Raw genomic sequence first — 24,642 nt, 5'->3', positions numbered from 1 at the left:
TTAAGCATGTAGATTAGATCAATGGCACTGAAATAAAACCGTATTAATGCAGGAAAAGTAGTCGGTTATCTCTGCATCTTTTTTTTTTTTTTTTTTTTTTTTGCGGTACGCGGGCCTCTCACTGTTGTGGCCTCTCCCGTTGCGGAGCACAGGCTCCGGACGCGCAGGCTCAGCGGCCATGGCTCACGGGCCCAGCCACTCCGCGGCATGTGGGATCTTCCCGGACCGGGGCACGAACCCGCGTCCCCTACATCGGCAGGCGGATTCTCAACCACTGCGCCACCAGGGAAGCCCTCTGCATCTTTTGATTCATCATCCAGTGGGGGATTTGTCATACTTCTCCCAGTTCTACTACTTCCTTTTTTATATTTCCTGCCTTTGAGTATATCATTTCACTCCTAAAACTCCACTTTATGGGTAGTTGTAGAGAAAGGGAGGAGTTAAACACAGGCCAACATTACTTCTTTTCTGCAAAAAACAGTTTTTAAAAGTTTGATGGAGATTGAAATTCATGTGATACAAAGGTAATAAGCCAACTTAAGCTAATGGGCCAACTTTTCTTAGGGCTTTCTCTGTGCATTTACTCTAAGTGAATTCCAAACAATCCTAAGAAGTAGCCAGTATTACTCCCATTGTAGAGGTGGGGAAACTGTCATGGAGAGGTCAAGAAACTTGGCCAGGGTCACATGCCAGTAAGAGGGGGAGCTGGCATTCAGGTCAGGTTGTCTGATCGCAGGGTGGTATCGCTACTCACTCCTCTTGGAATAATTTGGAGGCTTTCATTCGTCTTTGCTTCCTTATTTGCTCCGGCAATGTGAAAATATGCAGCGAAACAGTAGGAGCTTTATAAATAAAACATGTCTACATATTTTTTCGTGATTAAAGCTGGAAAGTTTAATGTGGCACCGGGCCACTTGTTTAGTGGAAGTAAAGGGAACGCGATTCCCGGCTCCGGTTGCAAAAATCCTGCCCCCTTTGCAGTGAGTGGTGTCTGGCCCACCACCCATCTCTGATGGTCACAGCCCAGGGAAGTCCGACCCAGACTGGACTCAAGGAAAGACAGCGAGGGAGCTTGGCTGCACCGAGGCCAGAATGGGCCATGGATTCTTGCCGCCAAATGTCATCTGGTTGGGAAAAGCCACATGTCATGTTGCAAATACTATGCGGGTGGGGGACAGCATATGCAACATTTTAAGCTGGCGTGAAGGCTGGCTGGACTGACCAGCTTGTTAAACCTGAAGAAGAGTACTGCAACTTTAGATGGAATCTGAAAAACGAATACTGGAGCTCAGCGGCCGAGTGAGAAGGAGCGTTGTGCATGTGGCCACATTAGCAGGGACTCAAGGCCAACACGAGGTACTGAAAGCGTTCCAGGAGACAATCGCCGTTCAACTCCACCCTGCAGTTCGGGTGTTGCCCTGGCCGACAGCTTCTGCCCTTGGTTTCCCCATCTTAAAAATCGAGGCGCAGGCAGGCTGCACTCAGGCGGATGAGACACTTGCACTTGGTGGAGGGAGGGGATTGAAAAGAGAGGGAAGGCTGAGAAATCACGCTTCGCAAGGCCCGGGGAAAACACCGCGGGAAGCAAGTCCGCACAGACCTTAGCAGCAGCGCGCCAGAGTCCCGGTCCCTGGAAGCCCCCGCCGAGCAAAAGGCCGCTGGCCGGCTCCGCCGTGCTCCGCAAGACCTACCCGCAGCTGCCCCCAGACCGCTCAGCAGGCTGGCACAGCTGCAGCCGCTCGGCGCACTGGGCGGGGCCGGAGGCGGGGCCGGGGCCGGGGCTGGGCCGCGCCGGGCGGGCGCGCGGGAGGCGCGGAGGGAGGGTGTCGCGCCGAGGGAAGCGGCCCACGGCGGAGGGAGGGGAGGCCGAGTCCTGGAAGCGGAGCTCCGCGCTGGGACTGGTTCCTTCGCAGCCATTTTCTGTCCAACCAAACAGCCGATTGGAGACGGGAGCCAACCAGGGCTGCATTGGAGGTTTGTGTCTCGCTTCGGCCAATGATCGCTCCTAAACCGACTCCACTTTAGCTCGAATGAAATGTCCGTCTCCTCCCGGCGCCGTCCCCGCCGCCAACGCCGCCGCGGCCGGGGGCACTCGCCTCCCTCCAGCCCGCCCTCCCGCCCGGGCCGGAGCCGGGGCCGGGCGGGCGCCTGCGAGGCCTGTCTCGCTGCGGGCCCGGCCGAGGAGCGAGCGCGGGGCCGCTGCGCGGCTCTTTGTGCGCGGGGCCGAGGAGCGGCGGGACGCGGGCCAGGCCGCCCCCTGTTCGCCGCCGCCGCAGAGCTCCGGGCCCGAGGCCGAGGAGGGGGCGCCGGGGCACCGTCGGGCCCCGCTCTCGGCGGCGTCCCGGCCGGCTCCATTTTGTGCGGAGAGCCGGCCGGAGGGCGGGGGGACGCAGCCAGGACCTCCGGCCCTGATCCTGACCCCTGGGCCTGGCCGCCGCGCGGGGGTCCTCGGGGAGCGTCCCCCTTCCGCCCGCCGGTCCGCGGGGGCACGGCGGGGCCGGGCCGCTTTGTCTGCCCCGGCACCCCGGGCGCCGTGCGGCGGGCGGGCGTTGGGCGCGGGCCCGGGCTGGACGAGTCGGGGGGATGCGCGCCAGGGGCGTCCGCGCCGCGCGGGCGGGACTGACAGGTCGGCCGAGCGGGCCGTGGGGCCGGGGCCAGCCCGCGCACCTTCGTGGGGAGGAAGCGAGGTCCCCGGGAGGGAGGAATGGATTTGGTTTCCCCGCAGTCTGGTTTACGCGTAAAGAATGCAGCCATCTGGCGGCTTGCGGTCCCTGGACTTGCCCCGAAGGTGGGAAGGAAGCCTTCCGGATTGGACTAAGGTTTTAATCTTGGGTGGGAGGCGGGGAGGATATGCCAGGCTTTAGGAGTAGTAGTCTCCGAGAACAAAGAATTAGAGGACCCACAAGTCGTAATCTCGACCGAAGTACTCTAATGAGATGATTTAAGCAAGGTTAGGTAGCGTATGACCTTTAAAAAAAATAGTATCCCACTAACCTGCATGGTCTCCACGGTTCGTGCCACGAATCACTGGGATGGTTTCGGCTTTCTTCTATGGAAACTAATCAGCAATATAAAGTGATGAGGTAAACTGATCAATGTAAGTGGCATTAACAAATAGGGATTTTATTTGTAAAGTATTGAAAGTTTAACCCAAATACCTTAAAAGGCAATTATTCCTTCCTCACACTGCTGCTGTAGTTTTTAATTTAAGGATTATATTGATGCAAAACTCTGGTTTTGATGCCAAAGAATGGAGGGTGGAGGAAGGAAGGGTCTACTGCTTTTCTTGGATACAAATTTGCATTTCTTTAAACATTAAACAGATGTATGCATTCCCTTGAGCTTTCATATATATCATAACCTGCCTTTAAGAAAATATATACCATATGAGGTGATAGTGTTTTTCTTTGATATACCGAATCTAAATATATACCGACTCAACTATTTGGGTGAGTGATTGTGGTGAGGTGTGGCACCCCTTCCCCCAGCAAATACATAAATATATACAGCTTCTATATTTTAAGGATTCTGAGGATTTTTTACCCCCCAGAGACACCCTTTAAAAATAACACTTATAGCTACAAGGAAGGAATTTTCCGGGCAGCTTTGGGCTAGGAAGAGGACGATATTTGGAAAGAAATTAGAAATTCCTTTTAAGATTATAACACAGTGGACAATGTCAGCCAGTCTTTGCTGCCTGGACCCTTGTAATGGCATTTAAAAATTCAATTCAGTGGTTATAATTTTTTCTGCCATTTACTAGATTTCATGCTTGAATGCGTATCCGTATTTTTTTCTTCTTTTAAAAATGAACACTAAAAGGGTATGTTTTTGTCCTCCCACTCTCCATTTAATCGTTTCATTCGAGAAAAGGAAAAGCAAATAAGAAAGGGAGATTGTAACATTGTAATAGATGCTAGTTTATTCAGCTATTTATGCCTTAAGGTGAGAAGGAAGTTCTGTTGAGATGCAATTTGAGTCCAAAATGGTGGTGCCTTAAAATGATAAAGGTCTTAATTGTGTTGTTCTCTGGGCAAAATGCATCTTCTTCCCGCTATAATCTGAGATATTTAAAAGCATTATACTCTGAGGTAAATTTGTCTCGCCTTTTGAGCTTTTGGACTCTAAATCGCACTCTAAAACAATAAGAGAATCATCACCAAAAAAATTAAGTTGATAAACGGGGTGTTCGTGTCTGGGTGTCGATATTTTAAATAGTTTAGATACGCTACATGATTTTGGTCTCTTGCATATTACATAATTTGGTGTGTTGTGATGAATATTTATGATGAACATGACTAAATATAGGGTTATGTTGGAAAAGCAATACCTCCCCCCGATGGCATTAACTTTTTTGTAAGTTCTCCAAAATATATCTTCCAATTTAACAAACATTTATTGGGTGCTTGCTTTTAGCACCATTTTTTAGCCATGCACTCCATTAAATAAGAATAGTAGGTAAAATTATATATGCCTTTTAAAATTTTACTAGGAAGAAAGCCTATAGGCTAACTTTTTTACTACTAATAGATGTTTATCTTCTAGGTTGGAATTGGGCAGAGATTAGACACCTTTTTAGGCAGGTGTTCTTGAGTACCACTGACAACACGGTTCTCAGAGTATTTCATGACAGTAAGTATGTTTTATCATTTTGGTTGTTAATTTGATTTGAACTGTAATTAGCTGGAAACAAAATTGTAACTGATTTATATTGGAGATTCCTGATAGAATGAATGCCTTTCAAGGCCAGACAGTACCTCTCCTCATTCCTGTTGCTTTCTTCTTTTTAGGGACTTGCATACTAAGTGTTTCTTCTGGGTCCTTAAGAGTTGTCCAGGCTGCAGGGTAAAAAGCTGTCCCAGCTCTCAAGAGGCTATCTGTTTAGCTGGTAGGGCTTTAGTCAAATTGAATACTTAAGAGGCAAGTTATGTGTGGAACAGAAAATGCTGGTTCTAAGGGTAGCACAAGTGAAAAGGGAGGTGTGGTGGGCTTGGTAGTTGGGAATGTCATGGAGGGAGCCTGCAGGGTTCGAACTGAGCCTTGCAGGATGAGTGGGGTTGGATAGGTGCAGGCTGTCACCAGAAGCAAAAGCTTGAAGGTAGGGGTGAGTGACTTATGTTTAGTGGCTGGGCAGTAGATCTGCATGGTCCAGGTGGGGATTTCACAGGATAATCTAGTGAAGAGATACCACGTGACCTGTCTGGATACGTAATCTTGAATCTGATACTACATCTGTAACATCAGGCATGTCACAACTTCCTTGAGACATGATTGCCTCACTCCTAAAACAAAAGAACAAAAGAACCTGGTGATCCCTAAATAAGGTTTTTTTTTAAAAAAAAATCAGCCCTGAAGATAGAGTTGGAAACCAGTTTAGTTAGGTTAAGTAGGGGAACCTCTCATGTAAAGCCATGAAATGGTTTGGATTTGATGCAGAAGACTTTTAGAACCATTATAGGTTCAAGAGCTATAGAAGCAATGTTTCAGTGAGACTGGTCTTAAAACTACATGTACCCACGTAGGTTGGATAGTAATCCAGTGGAAATAGAAAAGGAAGGGCATATCAGAAAACATTTAAACAGATTAGGTAGATCTTGGAGGAGATAGAAGAACCTAAGATGACACTGGTATAATTAGCCTGGAAGAGTAGAGAGATGGCATTATTAACCAAGGAATTGCAACAGTTCAGAAGGAGTTCTTATCCACTGCCTCCTTGCAGGGGATGGGGGAGGTGAATTTCATTTTCCAGTGTCTTAAGTTTGCAGTGGTGGGATATCAGACATATTCTACAGGCCTGGCTTGCTTGAGTGGCAGTCATGATATAGTTGTAGATGTAGGACTTATGAGCATAGAAATGATATTTAATGAGTTTATTAAGAAAGTAAGGGAAGAAAGAGAAAACAATTGTTGGTTAAAACTAACAAGTAGGATGTGGGAAGGAAAGAATATTGCTTTGGAAATCAAGGGAGAAGAGAATTCCAAGCATAAATGTGGGGTCAGCAGTGGCCAGCACTACAAAGAACAGTCAAGTAGGTTGAAGGCAAGATCTTTGGCAACTTTTGAGAGCAGTTTCAGTATCATGTTGGGATGGAAAAGCACACGTCACAGAGTTTCAATAGGACTGAAGAGGTGCGTAAGGACTGTCAGGGTGAGGAGGAGCCCGAGTGTGGAGCAGAATTAAGGTTGTATGTGTCTATATGTACTTTGGTGTGTTTAATGAGGGAGACTAAGCATGTTTTAGGAAGAATGAAGAAGCTGGTACTGGAGATGAGGAATCTTCGTATTATTTCTTATCCTCAAAGAGATAAAAAGGAATTGATCCATAGAACAGGTGAAAGGGGTCATGTAAGAGAGAAAACTTTTTATGCCTGGGAAGAATATGAGAACTGTATTTGAAGGGACAGTAATAATACTAGGATACATTTGCTGAGTTCTTACTGTGTATCATGCACTTTGCTAAGTGCGTTTTATACAATACCTTCACTTCTCATAGCAATTTCATTTTGAAAATGGGGAAGTTAATATTGTCCTTGTTTGAGAAGCATCTTTGAAGGTTTTTAATATACAATCAGTAGACTCAGAATTTAGAGGACAAATTAAAGACGTAGGTTTAAGGACTATTTGAAAAACTATCAGGAACAAATACTGTAAAGTACTTCGCGTCTGAGACTCTGGACTTCAGTCTCATTTCGGGTGCCACCTTTGGCAAGTCATTAGCCTCCCATAACCTCAGTTTTCTCACCTGCTTCCTGGGCTCATGAACATTGCATAAGGTATTTAGAAAGTGCTCAAAAATGTTTAACATATTGGGCTTCCCTGGTGGCGCAGTGGTTAAGAGTCCGCCTGCCGATGCAGGGGACACGGGTTCGTGCCCCGGTCCGGGAGGATCCCACATGCCGCGGAGCGGCTGGTCCCATGAACCATGGCCGCTGAGCCTGCGCGTCCGGAGCCTGTGCTCCGCAGCGGGAGAGGCCACAACAGTGAGAGGCCCGCGTACCAAAAAAAAAAAAAAAAAAATGTTTAACATATTAAAGAGGGCACGACTTACCGCATTTGTGCAACAGATTATTAGTATAGTTAAGATACTGCTACATCAACAAATTATAGAATAAAATTTACTAGCTTAGACAGCTGACCATTTATTTCACATAATATTTTAGAGAACTATATTATCAGTTAAACTAAATACTTAGAATAGTCAATCAAGTTAATGTAATGGGATTTAACTACTCTTTGTCCATATTTCTCAGTTCCCTTGGATCTAATGATTGATCATTTGACCCAGTCTCGTCATTATCCTACCTGCTCTTTCCTCTTTGCTTGGCTGGAATTCAACACTTCAGGGTCTCTGTTCTTACCAGGCTTGTGAGTGTCACAGCCAGACACAGTGATTCCACTAAACATTTCTGGTCACCGACTTCAGCTAGGCTCTTGCACCCTCCTAGCACTCCTGTCCCCTCCCCTTTGCATTCTCCGGGGACAGCCATCTGTCTCCCCAGCTGTAAGGATCCCTGCAATATCCTTGATTCTTCCTCCAGCTCTTATTCAGTCAGCCACCAAGTCTGTTGATTTTACCAACGAAAACGCTCTGTAGTCTCTGCTTCTGCTGTCCAGTTGATACTGGGAATGTTCATCATCTTTCCTGAACTCACGCCCTAAATGAAGCATTATAGTCCTTACTGGACTTCTGCCCCCGTTCTTGCTCCCCTCCAGTTCACTTTCTACACTGGACTGTAGCCAGAGTGATGTTTTTAAACTTGATTTGCATTCTTCTGCTAAAACGCTTCTTTGGTTTACTCTTGCCCACAAAGTACTGCTTGATCCAGCCGCTACTTAGCTCATTCCAGTCCACCGGTACTATTTCTCAGTTTCCTTTGCCTGGAACATTCTTGTCCCATCTTTCTGTGACTGATTGCTGTTCATCTTTCAGTCTCAGTTTAAATGTCATTTTCTTAAGACAGCCTTCCTTGACTCTTTAGACTAGTGAGGTTCCTTATGGAATAAACTCCCAAAGCATATAACAGAACATCTTTTCTTTCCTTAGCACTGGGCACTAGCAATTTGTTAATTATTTGTCATTATTTAATAACTATATATAACATTTACTGAGTACTCCTGTTGTACTATGGTAGGTCTTTATGTGGTAAGTACTATTCTCGTCCCACTTGCCAGTAAGTAGCAGGGAATTCAAACCAGGTGATCTGATTCCAGAGCCTGTGCCTTGGAAATACTAATAGGATGCGCTCCCCACCCCGTCCCCCTGACCCCAGTTTACCTAACATTTGTCTCTCTGCAAGATGAGGACAGAGACCTTGTCTTTGTTGTTGACCTGTGACGTTGTCGGCACATAGCACAGACTTGATAAATACAGGGTGCTTCCTCGGTAAATATTTGTTCACTGGCTTACAGTCTACAATCTATTTTGTAAATTTTAATAGGAAGTTTTAGACCTAGAAAAAGCCTTTGGGATGTATCTAGCAAGTTACCCCCCTCATTTCTTACATGTATATATAGGAGGATAGCTAGCATATTGTAAGCATCAAAGATGAGGCCAGCTTGTTGAATGGAAGATTCCAAGAGCCTTGGGGACTCCAAGATGGGAACACTGATTCTTGGCTTACACAATAGGGTAAATCAGGAAGGTTTCAGGAGGAGGGGTGAACACTGGGATTAAAGTACGGGGCAGGATTTTAATGGTAGAAAGATAGAAGAGAGGAAGACAGGAGTGGTGAAATGACAGAAAAGCTAAAACTTGCAGAACCAAAGACGCATACAGCTAAGCAGATGACATGTGGCTTATCTTCAAAGGAGGGAGGGTGAGATCTGACATCTCCTGAGTAAACTATGTGCCAAACTCTGTCCTTAGCAGGTTTCTAGTCTTTATTTAATTCCAACAACTCTATGAAATACTTTCAGAAGCAATTTTTAGAAGACTGAGGTTTAGAGGCTAACGTTCTTAATCCAGGTGATAATCTTGCTGCTAATTCCAGTGCATGACAAGATAATGTGAGTTAAACTTTTTGCTTTTAATACTTTTTTTACATTATATTTATAAATTAATCTCTCAGATCATGGTTATTACAACAGGGTCTTGCTCATCAGCTAATTTAAAAAGACTCAGGCTATCCTGTGGACATTGATTTAGCAAAGGATTTCTGTAACTGCCTCCAACCCCCCTTCCCAAAAACACAAACTGTATTTGTTTCTTAGTTGTAGGCTTTTAACCACTTTGGTCCTGTCTCCTGCACCTTGATCTCCCCTAGGGCATTGTAAAAAAAACCAATCCATTCACAGCTATCCTAATTGACCTCTTTTTCATGGCTAATAAATCCATCATCGTATCTATTAAAGTCAGCTCTCCTAGTATCTTTATAGCATTTTAGGGTCAAAATAGCATTTTATATTTGGAAAATGCTTCATACATATATTAGCTGTTTAAGATGGGGAAGGTGAAATTATTTCCATTTTATACAGAAATACATTTAACTGGTAGGGATGCTTGTTTTCAGGGATCAGTAAGAGGGTCTAAATCAGAGCTCACTGACTGTTGTTTACCTTCTCTTAGAGGGCACTAAGAAGCATCATAAATAGGTACCCTGTACTTTCACAAATTATTAAAAGTAAGTGAATTCTATTCTCTATCCCCTTAAAACAGCTATATAAATTATGGAAATGTATCTGTATTTACAATTAAATTAGATACCACAGTCAACAGATGCATCAAATAAATGCCATGTTATTGAAGACTTGGAAACTAGCCTGGTATTTTAGTATTAGATAAAAATCCAACAGAGATGGAAAGGAAGAGGTGTTACATAAAGACTCAAATATTGCAGTTAATAACATTAAGTTTGTGCTGGGTCCTGGGCCTTGATAAACATTTAGGATCAACTGTCTCTTCTTGATTTGGCCTGAAAGCATGTATAAATTACACTTAATTTTTGCTATGCTTTTTATTCAGATAATGCATTCAAAATTTTTCCATCCACAGTTAGCCAGTCCCTTATTGTTTTGAATAGTATTATTTGCAAAGCAGAAAGACTTCCAGGATTTGCCATGTTGGAATGGAGACAGTTCAGGGCTTATGGGTACCCCCCCCACCCCGCCCAGAATTTCCCTCTTAGAAATCATTTACCTTTGAGTAAAATTAAGCAGGGTTTTGTTTTTATTTTGGCCACGCCGTGTGGCTTCAGGGAATCTCAGTTCCCTAACCCACAGCAGTGAAAGCGTGAAATACCACTAGACCACCAGGGAACTCCCAGGGTTCTTTTAAAATAGTCATTTTAACTCTCATTTTTGTCTGTGGTTATCATTTTCCTATTTTTATATACAGATCTCCAATCTCCCCGACCCCTCCTTTTCTTTTTTCCTTAACGAGTCAAAAGTCAGAGGGTGGGGGAAGAGAAAATTAACCTTGGACTAGAATTAGGGGTGATGAGCTTGTTCAAAATGTGGGTGTACTTTTGGGTTGCACGGGTACAGAATTGTGCAAGGAATCCGTATGCTTCTTAAACCAAACAACAGTTTAAACCGGGATATTGTCTCTTGTGGAACTTCTGTGAGATAGCAAAGAAAGTTTGCAGCGAGAGCAAAAAAGTTCGTGTAGGAGTATCTGGCTTTAGCAGGAGAGCTGAACAGGCTGGATATATCCAGGTGGCTAACTACTAAGCTGATTTTGGCTTTGCTTGCCATTACAGAGATAAATTAGGTTGTAAGTCAGGGTTGCCTATACTATATTTGATGATTATGCAATTGAAAAGAAAGACGTGTGTTTTAAATTCATTTCCTTGTTTCGTTTCTCTGTTGGTCTTAGGCTTATCACTTAATAGAGGGTGAATAGGGGAATCTTGAATCATTGGCAAATTATCAAAAGGTTTCCAAATCAAGAAATATGTTTTCTTTTAGTAAGCTTAAGGCTATGAAAAATGTAACTGACTCATCCTACGACAGTTTATGGGCACTGAATCTATTATGTAGTTTTTAGACAAGTTTTATTGAAGATTATTGAAAGCTTTTTTTCCTCATAGATGGATGGTGACAGTTCCACCACAGATGCTTCTCAACTAGGAATTTCTGCAGACTATATTGGAGGAAGTCACTATGTTATACAGCCTCATGATGGTAAGAAAGCCACAAATAGAAACAAATTCACAAGTAGGAACAAATTAGAAAGTGGCAATTTTATTGATGTGATGTTCTAGGTTACTTTTGTCTTTACAGGAAAATTAGCACTCTTGTGTCACAGTTTAGTTAGTGATAGTGTAAAAAGGTGTACTTTGCTATTTTTATTAGAGATAGTCTTCAAAAGAATGATGGGTCTTAGAAAAGAATTCTATAAAAGTATGCCTTTTTAAAGCTGGTACAGTTTCTTTAATGACTTGTTATTGATTTCCTACTTAAGTATTAAATATGGCGAATTCTTAATTGATAAACTGGGTAGTTCTTTAGAGAGTGGCTGCTAGCTATTATATTTCTAGTACTAATGAACAGACTTAGTTTTGGTTTTTATTCAATATTAAGTTTTAACTATGTAGTAGAATGGCAGTATTATGTTGGCCTATCAGAAATAATTTGCTTTTGTGGCATTCTGATGTGTAAGATTAAAAAACACTAAGATATATTTTTGAAGAAGGCAGTTGGGGGTAGGTGATTATTTACTCCATCCTAAAACAGATATTCAAACAAGTTAATTTTGATAACATCATTTTAAACATGTAAAAATATAAACTGAATCAACTTAAGTACCTTTCTTATTTAATACTTATATTAATAAAAGAGTGGAAAGTTTACTTATAAGATACTGCATTTAATCATAAAAGGATATTATTTGTACTATGAAAGCTTCAGTTATATCTAAAAATTTACTTTCTGTAAGAACATTGGATTACTGCTATAGCTTTGTTCATAAAACTATTACTACATTAGTGGTAATCCAGTTGGGTTAGTAATATTCAAGTCCAGTTTTTCCATTCTATATAAACTTGGCTTTGGATAAACACACACCCTTTTAATCTTGTTATATGCATGGAGCCATAGATCACAGTCTCTCCTATTTTATAGCTAAGTTATGTAACAGATAATTTATGAGCACCTCCTCTGTTGGAGGTGCTGTACCAAGTCCTAGGAAGGACACAAAGCTGATCCCTGGCTTCAGGTGCAGAAATCTAAGAGGGGGAATGAGAAATAAGGATTATAAAATGTGTTAGAGAAGAGACACAAAGAAGCACTTGTTTGAGATATTTTGTGAAAGGAGAGATCACTTCTGAAGGTGCTGTGGAGATGTATTTGAGCTTTTTGGAGAGTGGGTAGGTAGGATTTAGTAGGCAGAGTTGAGGACAAGAGTATTCTAGGCAGTGGGTTTGAAATTAATGAGGAGGCTCAGTTATGGCCCTGAGAAAATTGTGAAAAGAACTGCTGTCCTAATCCCTAAAAATGATTAGGAAATGAACCAGAATGTTTCTTATCTTAGATTGTTTGAGGTAGTCTTCTCTATCTTGAAGGAAAAATTATGAGAAGCTATAAACCTGTTATTTTTACTTAGATACTGAGGACAGCATGAATGATCATGAAGACACAAATGGTTCAAAAGAAAGTTTTAGAGAACAAGATATATATCTTCCAATTGCAAATGTTGCAAGGATAATGAAAAATGCCATACCTCAAACGGGAAAGGTAATGCTGAGGAGAACTTTAACTGGGTTTTGTTTTTCAGGGGTGAGGAGGGGGGAATGTAAAACTACATGAACACCTATTTCATGAATATAGTTAGCTGTTGATTTCAGACATTCAGCCTTTCAGCAAAACACGTATTTCAGTTGTACACACTTGGTTACTGAGCAGTGCTCCGATTCCAGCCTCTCATGTCCCTCAGTGCTCCTGCTCCCCACTTGCTGGAAGCAGATAAAACAGCATTAAGAATCGTTTTAAAAATAGGTGCATTGTCAGAACTATCAGGTTTGGGGCATATGAAGTTGTAACTTCCATAATGTTGCAGCAAAATTGGATCATGCTGGGCTGATGGATGTAGTAAGGATTTTCCCCCCAAATCTATGTTTGGAAACTTTCTCTATAATTATAAATATTAACATACATTTAATTCAACTGGCATGATTTTTTAAAGTAGTTTTGGCTTGTGAGAGAAATAACTGTATCAACAGTTACTTAACAGCTTTAAAAAACTCATTGTCACTCTACTTATCACTTGGTCTGAACTAAAGTCCACACTTTGTATATTGTTTTGTATTGCATAGTGAGCTCTCATTTTATTGCTTAGAAAATACTTATGAAACTAATAAAGCTTACAAAGAAGAAATACATTATTAAAATATATCACTAAGCCTAGAAGTTCCAATTTGAGGGGTCCTCCTTATGTTTTTTTTTTTTTTTTTTTGGCGGTACGTGGGCCTCTCACTGCTGTGGCCTCTCCTGTTGCGGGGCGCAGGCTCAGCGGCCATGGCTCACGGGCCCAGCCGCTCCGCGGCATGTGGGATCTTCCCAGACCGGGGCACAAACCCATGTTCCCTGCATCGGCAGGCAGGCTCTCAACCACTGCGCCACCAGGGAAGCCCTCCTTATGTTTTAAGGGGAAAAAAGCATAACTGCTGATAATTGCTTACTAGGCTAGGCCTGCGCCGCCTGGTACTGTGGCCACTAGCCACATGTGGTTATTGAGCACTTGAAATGTTGGCCGAATGAACTGAGATGTGCTGTAAATGTAAAACATTCCCCAGATTTTGAAGGCTTAGTATAAAAGAAAGGATAAAGAGATCTCAATTTTTAAAATTTTTTAAATTTAAGTATAGTTGATTTACAGTATTTAAAATATCTCAATTTTTAAATGGATTCTGTGTTTAAATGATAATATTTTAGATTTACTAGGTTAAGCAAAATATATTGAAATTAATTTCACCTTTTTTTAAAAATTTTTTTAAGCATAGCTGCTGGAACATCTGAAGTTATGTATCGAGCTCAGGTTATATTATTTTGTTTGACTGCATTTATGCAGTAACTCTTGTTACTTTTCACCAGGATGTAAAATAGGCATGGAGGTGAAAGACAGTATGTTTCAGCGAGGGTTTTGTCATTCCTGTTAGAAGTGGCTTTGGGATTGCATGATTTAATCTATTAGAGTTTCACTTTCAAACCCTAGACCACCAAGTGAAGAGTTGTTTTTATAATGAGATGGCAGGTGTGTGCTTCTTTTGGTAGCCTTTTTCATAAACTCAAAATGTATTCTGGACACTTTGTATCTTTATTAATAAAAATGTTACCAGATGTCATTATTTCACTCCCTTGTAAGCCTTACAGTGAATTTAGTGTTTATTTTGTTTTTTAAAACTTTCTGGTGTCCGCATTGGTGGAAATGCCAGGGCAGAGAAGCAGTACCTAAGTCTAGCCCACAGTACACTCCAGACATAACAGGATTGATTTTCTTGGGGCACTTGGTTAGTAAGAGTTTTCATTTTTATGGGGTGGTAGGGTCATCCAGTAGTTGCTTTTATACCTAAATTCTGTTTTCTGTGAACAGTTGTCAAGGCTTCTCTCATTTGTATTTGAGTTTTCAGTCTCACTCAATGAGGGTTGCAATTTTGATAAGCATATGTTACATCACTGTTAGCAGCATGTATTTTGTTGTTGTTGTTGTTGTTTTTTTAGTGGTACATGGGTTAGCAGCATATATTTTGAAGATTAAAGGTGAACAGGCATAAACTGAAATTTATATTCTTCTGAAGAGCCTTTCATTTTTGCAGGTTCTTAGGAAAGTGGTGGTTATATTCCCTGCAGATTTTCCTATGATTTTTCTCTTCAGATTGCAAAGGATGCCAAAGAATGTGTTCAAGAATGTGTAAGTGAGTTCATCAGCTTTATAACATCTGAAGCAAGTGAAAGATGCCATCAAGAGAAACGGAAGACAATCAATGGAGAAGATATTCTCTTTGCCATGTCTACCTTAGGCTTCGACAGTTATGTAGAACCTCTGAAATTATACCTTCAGAAGTTCAGAGAGGTAAGTAAAGTGTCTCCCATTATGTTTTTAAGAAAGTAAGATACACTATTCACTTTTAACTTTTTAAATGTATTAATCATTTCTCAGAAGTATGTAATCACTTATATTACTGAACTTAAATAGGAAGTCCTTTCTTTTTTCCTTTGTTTATTACTAATGACAGGGTAGTTGTGTAATGATTAAGAGCATGGACTCTGGATTCAGACCACCTGGGCAGACTATTTAAGTACTTTAGGCCTTGGTTTCCTGGTCTGTAAAGTGATGCTAATAATAATAATAGTACCTACCTCACAGAGTTTCTGAGAGGACTAAGTACCGTAATCCATGTACAGCCCTTGGCTTGGCACATATAGAGTGCTCCATAATGTTAGCACATGCTGTTATTGTTACTAATTTAAAAGAGGTAGCATCTCAAAGCTTGGGGCCTTTTAGATAAGAAAAAGGGAATTATAACTATATCCTTTTCTTATTATTGATTGAATTCTTCTACATTTCCTGTTTGGTTTTTCTTTGCATGTGGTATGAATTTTGTGAAAATGAATTGAGATCAGCATATTTATTTCTACACTCCAACTTGGGTGTCAGATCCACATTGCTTTCAAAATACTTTCTTAATGTCTCTAGTGTTAGAATCCCATTAAATTAGTGATAGCTGCACAGAATGACTAAAGTAGGAAGAGAATGTGTAAATTCTTTACAGAACTTTTCCAAATCTTCAGCATCATTAGAACCTGAGAGAGGACAGAAACTTAGAGGTCTTTGATCCAAACTGTAATTTTGATTTAGGAATTTTAAACTCCAAACTGGCTGCTGTAGTGCTGGCCAAGAGCTGCATGTATGGTTAAATGATAACTTGGATCACTTGTAGTAGATCTGGGTATTTACAGTTTTTGCAGACTACTTCATCTGTAAATAGACTTCTCTTTTCCTTTTGATGTAGTGTGGAATAACTTTATTTTTACTCATAAATATTTTAGATTTTCTAGGTCATTACTAACACTGTCTTGTGATGACTGCTGCTTATATAGCAGCATTTTGAAGGACCTTTCCATATGTTATTAACCAGAAGCATTAATAAATACTCTGTATTTTGTAATAATAGAAGCTCCTAATTTTAGGAAGTAAGCAAGCATTCTCATTTAGGAAACAGGTTATTGTTTCCTAAATGTTTTGAATACAGTGATTACTTGTTTGATTTCCCTTCCTCAGGCTATGAAAGGAGAGAAAGGAATTGGTGGAGCAGTCACAGCTACAGATGGACTAAGTGAAGAGCTTACAGAGGAGGCATTTAGTAAGCAGTGTTATGATACATTTATGCAGCTACATTCGTTCTTACGAGTCATGTAGATTGTTGGCAGTGGTTAATTCTGTATGTCTGTAGTAGAACTTTTGGAATATTAGCACTGAGTGTTTTGACATAACACTATTTTGAATAGTTCTTACTAGTTCATGCCCTTATATTTGAAGTCGGTGAGGGATAAGTATATAAATTTTAATTCTGCAGAGATTATAATCTTTCAGCAATAGTTCTAATGGATTTCCATAGTCCCTAGCTTTTGGTTTAAAAGTCACATGAGAGGAGTATTGAGAATTGTTGTTTAGAATATAAAATCTTGTGATTTAAATAAATTTGAACTGAAGGTTTCTTAAAACTTGAGTGTCATATTGGTGAAATAAAAGGTCTATGGTGATTATGTTTCTCATATAAAATTTACATGTATATATATTTCTCATATTTAAAATATATACTGCTTAGTTATGTAAGCATTGCTCCCAACCAGGCCTCACAGTGTAGGTCTACTTATATGAGTCAGAAACTCCATCCAGTCTTTTATGCCCATGGGCAATTAGCGAAAGTATACTTCAGAAAACTGAAAAATGCTATAGGAAAAAAATGTGCGTTTTTAGGGAACTTTTTTTAAATGGAAAAATCACACAACCTTAAGGTTCAGGTCAAGAAAGCAGGTGCAATTCTTTTCCTGCTTTAACTTTTTTTTTTTGTCTTTTAGCTAACCAGTTACCAGCTGGCTTAATAACTGCAGATGGTCAGCAACAAAATGTTATGGTTTACACAACATCATATCAACAGGTACAGTACCCTCTTTCTATTAATATTCTAAATAATTTTTAAAATTATATGAATTTTAAAAAATCACAGGTAGTTAATGTCAACACATTATTATTAAGAATCTGATAAAGGTTGTTAAAAATTGTTTTCTCAAAATATATAACTGTATAGTATTCTCTAATGGTTACAGATAATGTACACAGATGTTCATACAGTTCACCCTTCATATCCATGGGTTCCACACCCATGGATTCAACCGACCATGGATCATGTTTCCGATCTGTGGTTTGTGGTTGGTTGAATCTGCAGATGGAATTTGTGGATGCAGAACCCATGGATACTGAAGGCTGATTAAAGGACTTGAGCATCTGTGCATTTTGGCATCCACAGGGCATTTTGGAACCAATCCCCCATGGATATTGAGGGGATGAATGTATTTGCATAGATTTCTATAAAGTAGCTCCTTAGGTAGAGAGAATGGAGATTTGGGGTGGTAACTAGATTTATTTTTCATTTTCTGTTGTTTTTACTCTTTGAATGTTTATAATATACAGGAAACTTTTTTCTTTAATTCTGCTCAATTTAAATTTTCAAATCTTAGATTTCTGGTGTTCAACAAATTCAGTTTTCATGATCCGAAGAAATGATGGACTGGAGAGTGTAGAGAACTGAGTCTGTATGAATCCAGAACAGAGACATTAGAAGGAGCTGACTGGTGAAAAGATGTCTCTTTGTATATTAAATAATTGTAATGTAGCTTCCCAATGCTTGACTAATTGAGGTGTTAATTCTGACTTGAGAATCTTTTTCATGAATGATTTTAAAGAAAAATTTGGATTTTAAAGGTATTATTTTTGTTTTGTACGAGTTTGTTGCTCTGTATGACTCCTGTATGCATTGTATATTGCAGTTTATTACTGTCAGAGATTTGTAGACAGTTTCTTATTTTCATATTGAATCATGTTACTTTTGTAATAATTCAAGTAAGCAGCTGGGTTAATTCATGATGTTTGCCCTTTTAATAAAAAATAAGGGTAGAGTTCATTTTGAATGCAAGTTGCCTTTATTATAAATTTGAGTTTGTCTTGGTTATATAATACTTTGCATGATAACCTAGCTAGATTTTTAGCATTTGACATATTTATTAACTTTTTTGTAAAACATTCATAGCTTAAGCAGCACCATTTTTTTAAAAAATGTAATTGAGAAATTAAGTGTGAATGCAGAAGCAAATATTGTCGTCGGCCCTGTTCAAGTTGGTGCCCTTAACAGTGTCTACACTGTTCATTGTGCCTGTTAAGATAGTTTTAGTTTATTGGCGCTTTCGTTAAGACTAGATTTGTTTTTGAGTTACATTATTATGAGTGTTGGAATTCATTTAAGTTTAACGTAGTCCCAGTGCTCTTGAAACGGTGCCCCTTTCATTTTGTATATGATTTTTCCAAAGGCATATCTTCAAATACTATATAGTATCCTCTTCCAGAAGAGGAATTTCATAGTCTGATGGGAAATGTCCTCATTTTACCTTTTTAATTGAAATGTCAAGTTTCCTATTGTGCTATGGGAACCAAGAAATGTCCGACATCATTGTGTGTATACAGAGCTTTTTTGCATGGGTGAGTGAATGAAGAACAGAGTTAGTGCTGTGAATGGTGCGAAAGAGAAACCGCCAGCTTCTAGCGTGCTGTCTTGATCTTTGCAATAAACTAAATTTAGATAATGTAACTTTGTATAATTTACTAGTATTGTACTTGGGTTGTTCCTTTTTTAAAGTGAGGATTTGTATTTTCTCACCTATTCTTTTTGGTGATAATTAACTTGAGTCTTTTTTTTTTTTTTTTTTTAATCAACAATTGCTCTTGTATAGTTTGCCTAAAAGGCACTTTGAGTGAATGTCATCTTGGAAGGACACTCAAATTTATAATGGAGAAGCAATTTCCTAGATACAGGCTGGACAGAAACATTTACTTTGCCAGAAGGAGCTTTTGCGGGCACAACTGGGATAATCTGAAGTTAATAACTCCCTCACTACCTTCCCATTTAAAAAATAATCTTCATTACAGAAAATTCAAACGGGCAAAAAAGGGTGGTTAGGCAAAACCAGCCATCATCCTACTATGTTAAAAACCACCAGTGTTAATATTTTGGTAAATATGATTTGTCCTTTTACTCTGCTAAATATGTATATTTTTATAAAAATGGGCTCATACTTGCATACTGTTTTGTAACATGCTTTTTTCACTTAATATATTGTGAACATCTTTCCCAGGTCATTACATAATCTTCTACTTTTATTTCTTTATTATTCTGTTATATGGCTGAAACATAATTTATTTAATCTTCTATTGGACATTTTGACTATATACATCTTTTCACAGTTATAAACAACACTTCATTGAATCTTGTGTACATCCATGACTGTTTTCTTCAAATAAATTCTATTAGTAGAATTGTTGGTTTAACAGATATGCAAAATTTTAAGGCTTTTGATACATATATAATTGTATTTTTGAAATATCTTCTATTTGATTCAGGCAGTATGTCATATAACTGATAAAAGCACTTGATCTTTGGTTATCAGGTTCTTTCTCGAAAGTTGAAAAAGACTGAGCTATGTTTAAGAATCAAGATAAAATAATCAAACAACTTTAAAATGTATATCAGTATATACCAAAATGAAATTCTAAATTTAATAATTCGCTATTAGTACTAAAACTTTAGAGTAGGTAAAATTAGGTCAGTTTTGGATTATATGGGCTTCATACTCTGAAAGAACATTGGCAATTTGCACGTGTCAGGTCCATAATCCCCTTTTATGCATGTGAGAAGTAGTGCTGCCTTCTTACCTGGCTATGTTGCATGTAACTAACTGAATGTCATGTTTTCTTCCCCCCTGGAACTTCTTAAGTATATAAGCTCCTACATTAACCTAAAAGTTTTTAAAATAATTTTGTACGTGTTGCTTTATGAGTATCTAAGAAAGAAATGGGTTTCAGTGATTAAGTCATAGAAGAAGGGACTTAAGTTAGCTTCTATCTGTCTATCCCCTCACTACCTCATTATAAACGAGATGCTTTAGTCCAGAGAAAATTTTTTAAAATGCTACCTTCCTACTGTCATATGCTTGGGTATGATGATGTTTTAAGCTATTTGTATATCTTTTCCTCTTATAGTATACTATCTATGCAGTATTTTCCTTTCTTCACAAACATGCCTTCCTGCATATCAATTAGGCCTGAAAAAAGAGAAAAAAAAAAAAAGTTTCTACCATTTACCAAGAATGAAATCTTTCAGTGCAAGATTTTTGGAAAATATATTTTCTCTTAGGGAAACTTGTTATTTTATCAGCAGTCCAAAATAAGACAATATTTCTTGCTTTATGTGATAAAATACACTTCTGAGTCACTCAAATAAGTGATACTGGATGAGATCTATACTGAAAGCTAGTCTATTTTATTAAAAAATTTTTTTTGTTTAAAAAAAATTTTTTTTTTAATTTATTATTTTTTTGGCCACACCATGTGGCTTGTGGGATCTTAGTTCCCCAACCAGGGATTGAATCTGGGCCCCTGGCAGTGAGAGCGCCGAGTTCTAACCACTGGACTGTCAGGGAATTCCCAAAGCCAGTCTATTTTAAATGTATATTTTTGGTATCCCTGAATTAGACAGTTTATTAGTTTATGTAATAATTTATATATATATTGACATTAAACTCACATTAAGTCATATAGTGTGCTCATGAGTAAAAAACAGAACCCTACCAACTTTGTTTTCAAAGAGTTGTACTATACTGTCTAAAAAATATTCAGTTGTAGGGCTTCCCTGGTGGCGCAGTGGTTGAGAATCCGCCTGCCGACGCAGGGGACACGGGTTCGTGCCCCGGTCTGGGAAGATCCCACATGCCGCCGAGCGGCTGGGCCCGTGAGCCATGGCCGCTGCGCCTGCGCGTCCGGAGCCTGTGCTCCGCAACGGGAGAGGCCACAACAGTGAGAGGCCCGCATATCACAAAAAAAAAAAAAAAAAATATTCAGTTGTAATTTATGGTTTCTTTTAGAGCTAGAAATGTTACTTTGCTTAATTTCACCAAGTTTAGCTTCCTCTTGCTCGTTCTGCTCCAGCCACCCTGGTCCCTTGGCTCCTTGTGCTGTGTTCTTTGTTTCCTCCCACCCCCCTGCCATGGCTTTAAACACATACACTTCCTTCTGCCTGGGTAAGGCCAATTCATCCTTCAGGTCTCAGCTTAAACTTCATCAGAAAAGCCTTTAAAACTTTTGTAAAAACTTTGTACTAATCATCAAATACAGAAAATAGCACCACCCCAAATCGGTTTGTAATAGCCGATATGCTGGCTGCTATTGCCCCATGGATATTTCTTTCAAGACTATGCTGCTTTTTATACCTGATTTTAAGGATTTTAAAACCATAAGGCAGAATCCTTTCAAACCATGGGCCACAGATGGCATTGGGATGGATTCATATCTCTGGCTTCTGGGCATCACATTTTGAGATACAAGCTTGCCTAGAAATACAGTTACAGCTTTCCCTGACCTTACTCCAGAGACAATTTCCTTTTGCACTGCACATTAAATAGGTACCTGTGCGAGGCAATGGATCGTAAGAACTCCTTTGCCAAGTTTAGTGCCACTGAGCATGCCAAATAAAGTCAGTAAAATATGTGCTGGCTCTGTCTGTAGAGGCCTAATGGCCATGTATGCCTTTTAGGGGTGGAAGTTACAAGATGATAGGTAATTCCTCCATTTTCCACAAAAATACATAAGATTAAAAACTTCTGACATAACAGCATAAATTTTTGCCTCTTTTAAAAAGGCATAATTTAGGTCTTCCTTGATTGTCCTCTAAGTACAAACAATAACGGTTCTGTGTCTTACTTTTTCACCTCTTTGCCAGGGCTCAGTTTCAGAGTACATCTCAATGAAAGATAGTTCTGAACCTTAAACACTGGGTAATAGGTTGAAAACAAGTTGCTAGGCAGACAAGTCATAGCAGACAGTGCCTTTCAGCTAGGACAGGTATGCCAAGAAGGCCCATTCATGCATATATAATGCCCAACATTAGGTTTACAAGAAGCCAAATTCAAATCCTTTTTTTCAGACCAAAGCAATCACTAGTCAAAGAACACAAGTAATATTTGGGCTAATAGCCATTTAAGGAGATGGCAGAGCCATTCCTTACTGTGGAGGAAGAGTATAACTTTAAAAAAAATGGTTTTCTATACATTTCCAACCTTGCAAATAGCAGTCCCCATACCATAAAAGTGCTGTCCTGCAGGACAGTACAAAGGAAAGAACAAGGCATCCTACAATTCTGTACAGACTACAAACTGATATGTTTCCTACTCACATCAGGGCAAAGTAAAGCGAATTTTAATTTAGACTTCATTTCTGAGAGTAAGGCAGTCTAGATAACCTTCAGTAATGGCTGTTTTAAAAAACCAAATGCTGAACAAAATGTAAGAAACAATGTAAAGTTGTATTAAATGTATCACTGAGTTGACATGAAAGTATAAGGCATCTGCAAAACGCCAAAAATGAAGTGGAAACAGGACACCTGTGAGGTAAGCCAGCAGCAAAGCCTGCTTTTGCCATGAGAGTGCTGTTAAACTCTGGAGACGAGGAGCTACCAGTAGTGAGGGAACTGGACATAAAGCCTGAGGCTCACTTAGGCTGGAGTCTAGCTGGGCCACCACCGAGAAGTGGGTAGCAAGGAACCTTGCCTGGTTCAGTTTTGGTTCTGGGTGGAGGGGGATAAATCACTACCACCCTTGAATTCATAATCACTGGTGAGCCCTGAAGGTTTGTGATCGGAAATCAGAGAACCTTCAAGCTCATAATTTAAAGTGGTCTCAGGTTACTGGCCCCTGGGTGTTTGGCAGAACAAATTATCTTAAGGATCTCAATTTCAGTCCATACTTCAAGTAATTCCTTTTTTCCCAAGGAAAATAAGTTTCAGATATCACAAAACAAGGGGAAATGGCACTGTAAATGAAAAACAACACAATTTATACAACAGTAGACTCACAAAGAATACTGGTATCAACACAAGAAAAATTACTGATGTATGAAGGAATAGAAGCATGGAAAATATGAATAAGGAGCAAAAGATTACAGAGGGAAAATAATACATTTATAAACCAAAGAGAACCATAAGAAGAAAATATAATAATTGAAAAAAAACCCAACAAATAGAGGAAGGGAGAAAAAAATAAGAAAATGAAAAATGAAAGATAAGGAAGGAGTGGACAAAAATTTAAAAAGATGATATGAGAAATCATAGAAATAAATCCAAATTATACTTGTAATCATAATAGATGTACCAAACCATCCGTATGTTTTCTGTGGCCGTATCTTTTAAGTGTGTATCAAAATGTGAGGCCAAAGAAAGATCTAAGATATTCAGATAAACACTAACCAAAACACTGCTATAGTAAATAAGGACAACAAAAAGATGAAAGCAACAGCATTCACAGAGTCACTACATAATTATAAAAAATTCAATTCTACTAGGGAGATAGAAAAATTCTAAATTGGTATGCATCTAATAATAAAGCCCAAAGAAAAAGAAAGCAAACACAACTTAAAGAGAAACTGAGAAATCTACTTATCATAATGAGATCTTGAGACTCTTCAGTAAATAAGAAATTAAGTATAAGGTAAATCAGTAAGGAGAAGATCTGCACAGCACAACTAACAAGTTTGATCTAATGGACACTACACTCAACAACTGAGGAATATAAACTCTTATCAAGTAAACATGAGGCATGTATAATAACTGACAAGATAAAACATAAAGCTAGTCTCAAATTTCAGAAAATCTTGTAGCTCATATTCTCTGGAAAAATGACATAAGAAATAAAGATTAAGACAACTATAACCCACCCCTAGCATTTGGAAATACACTTTGAAAATGACTAATGGGTTAAAAAGTCAAACCTCTGGAAGGATTAATGAAAAAAAAATGAGAAGGCACAAATGAACTAATAGGAATGAAAAAGAGTCATAACTACATATGCTGTGGAAACTAAAACAATATAAAGCTAATAAGGATAACGATATCAAAAAGTTAAACTAGGGACTTCCCTGGTGGCGCAGTGGTTAAGAATCCACCTGCCAATGCAGGGGACACGGTTTCGAGCCCTGGTCTGGGAAGATCCCACATTCTGTGGAGCAGCTAAGCCCGTGCGCCACAACTACTGAGCCTGCGCTCTAGAGCCCTCATGCCACAACTACTGAAGCCTGCGCCTAAAGCCCGTGTTTTGCAACAAGAGAAGCCACGGCAATGAGAAGCCCACGCACGGCAATGAAGAGTAGCCTCTGCTCGCCGCAACTAGAGAAAGCCCCCACACAGCAACAAAGACCTAACACAGCCAAAAATAAATAAATTAAATAAATGATATAAATAAATAATTTTTTAAAAAAGTTAAACTAAGATGAAATGGAGAAATCCCTAGAAGAATTTATTAAATTTAACAAAACTGACTTGAAAATAATAAATCCTAATGATGCTAAAACCCTCAAAGAAATGAATCAATAGTTTAAAATCTTCTCTT

At 39.5% G+C, this 24,642-nt stretch overlaps 1 protein-coding gene across 3 annotated transcripts; it reads left to right on the top strand.

Annotated features, from left to right (window-relative positions):
- Nucleotides 1–1,796: 1,796 nt before the first annotated feature.
- NFYB (nuclear transcription factor Y subunit beta) lies at nucleotides 1,797–18,800 on the top strand. 3 transcript variants are annotated; one of them, XM_059080314.2, is made up of 8 exons: nucleotides 1,797–1,974; nucleotides 4,546–4,632; nucleotides 11,028–11,121; nucleotides 12,542–12,672; nucleotides 14,810–15,007; nucleotides 16,217–16,298; nucleotides 17,017–17,096; nucleotides 17,677–18,800. In XM_059080314.2, exons 2-8 carry the CDS (start codon nucleotides 4,627–4,629, stop codon nucleotides 17,707–17,709), a joined length of 624 nt encoding a protein of 207 aa, XP_058936297.1. In that variant the 5' UTR covers nucleotides 1,797–1,974; nucleotides 4,546–4,626; the 3' UTR covers nucleotides 17,710–18,800. The 3 variants fall into 3 exon arrangements, with proteins under 3 accessions (XP_058936297.1, XP_058936298.1, XP_058936299.1); XM_059080315.2 differs by lacking the exon at nucleotides 1,797–1,974 and adding an exon at nucleotides 2,645–3,097; XM_059080316.2 differs by lacking the exon at nucleotides 1,797–1,974 and adding an exon at nucleotides 2,760–3,083.
- The last annotated feature ends 5,842 nt before the right edge of the window (nucleotides 18,801–24,642 follow it).

This window comes from Kogia breviceps, chromosome 12 (assembly GCF_026419965.1).
Source record: "Kogia breviceps isolate mKogBre1 chromosome 12, mKogBre1 haplotype 1, whole genome shotgun sequence".
Taxonomy (NCBI): domain Eukaryota; kingdom Metazoa; phylum Chordata; class Mammalia; order Artiodactyla; family Physeteridae; genus Kogia; species Kogia breviceps.
Note: the sequence above shows the minus strand (reverse complement) of the source record. Positions and strands in the feature narration are given on the sequence as shown.

What these genes read in the sequence shown, in the direction of transcription:
- NFYB (XM_059080314.2), top strand. An exon ending in TGTTATACAGCCTCATGATG is followed by an intron (nt 11,122 to 12,541) that starts GTAAGAAAGCCA and finishes ATTTTTACTTAG; the next exon opens with ATACTGAGGACAGCATGAAT. An exon ending in ACACAACATCATATCAACAG is followed by an intron (nt 17,097 to 17,676) that starts GTACAGTACCCT and finishes TTCAAATCTTAG; the next exon opens with ATTTCTGGTGTTCAACAAAT.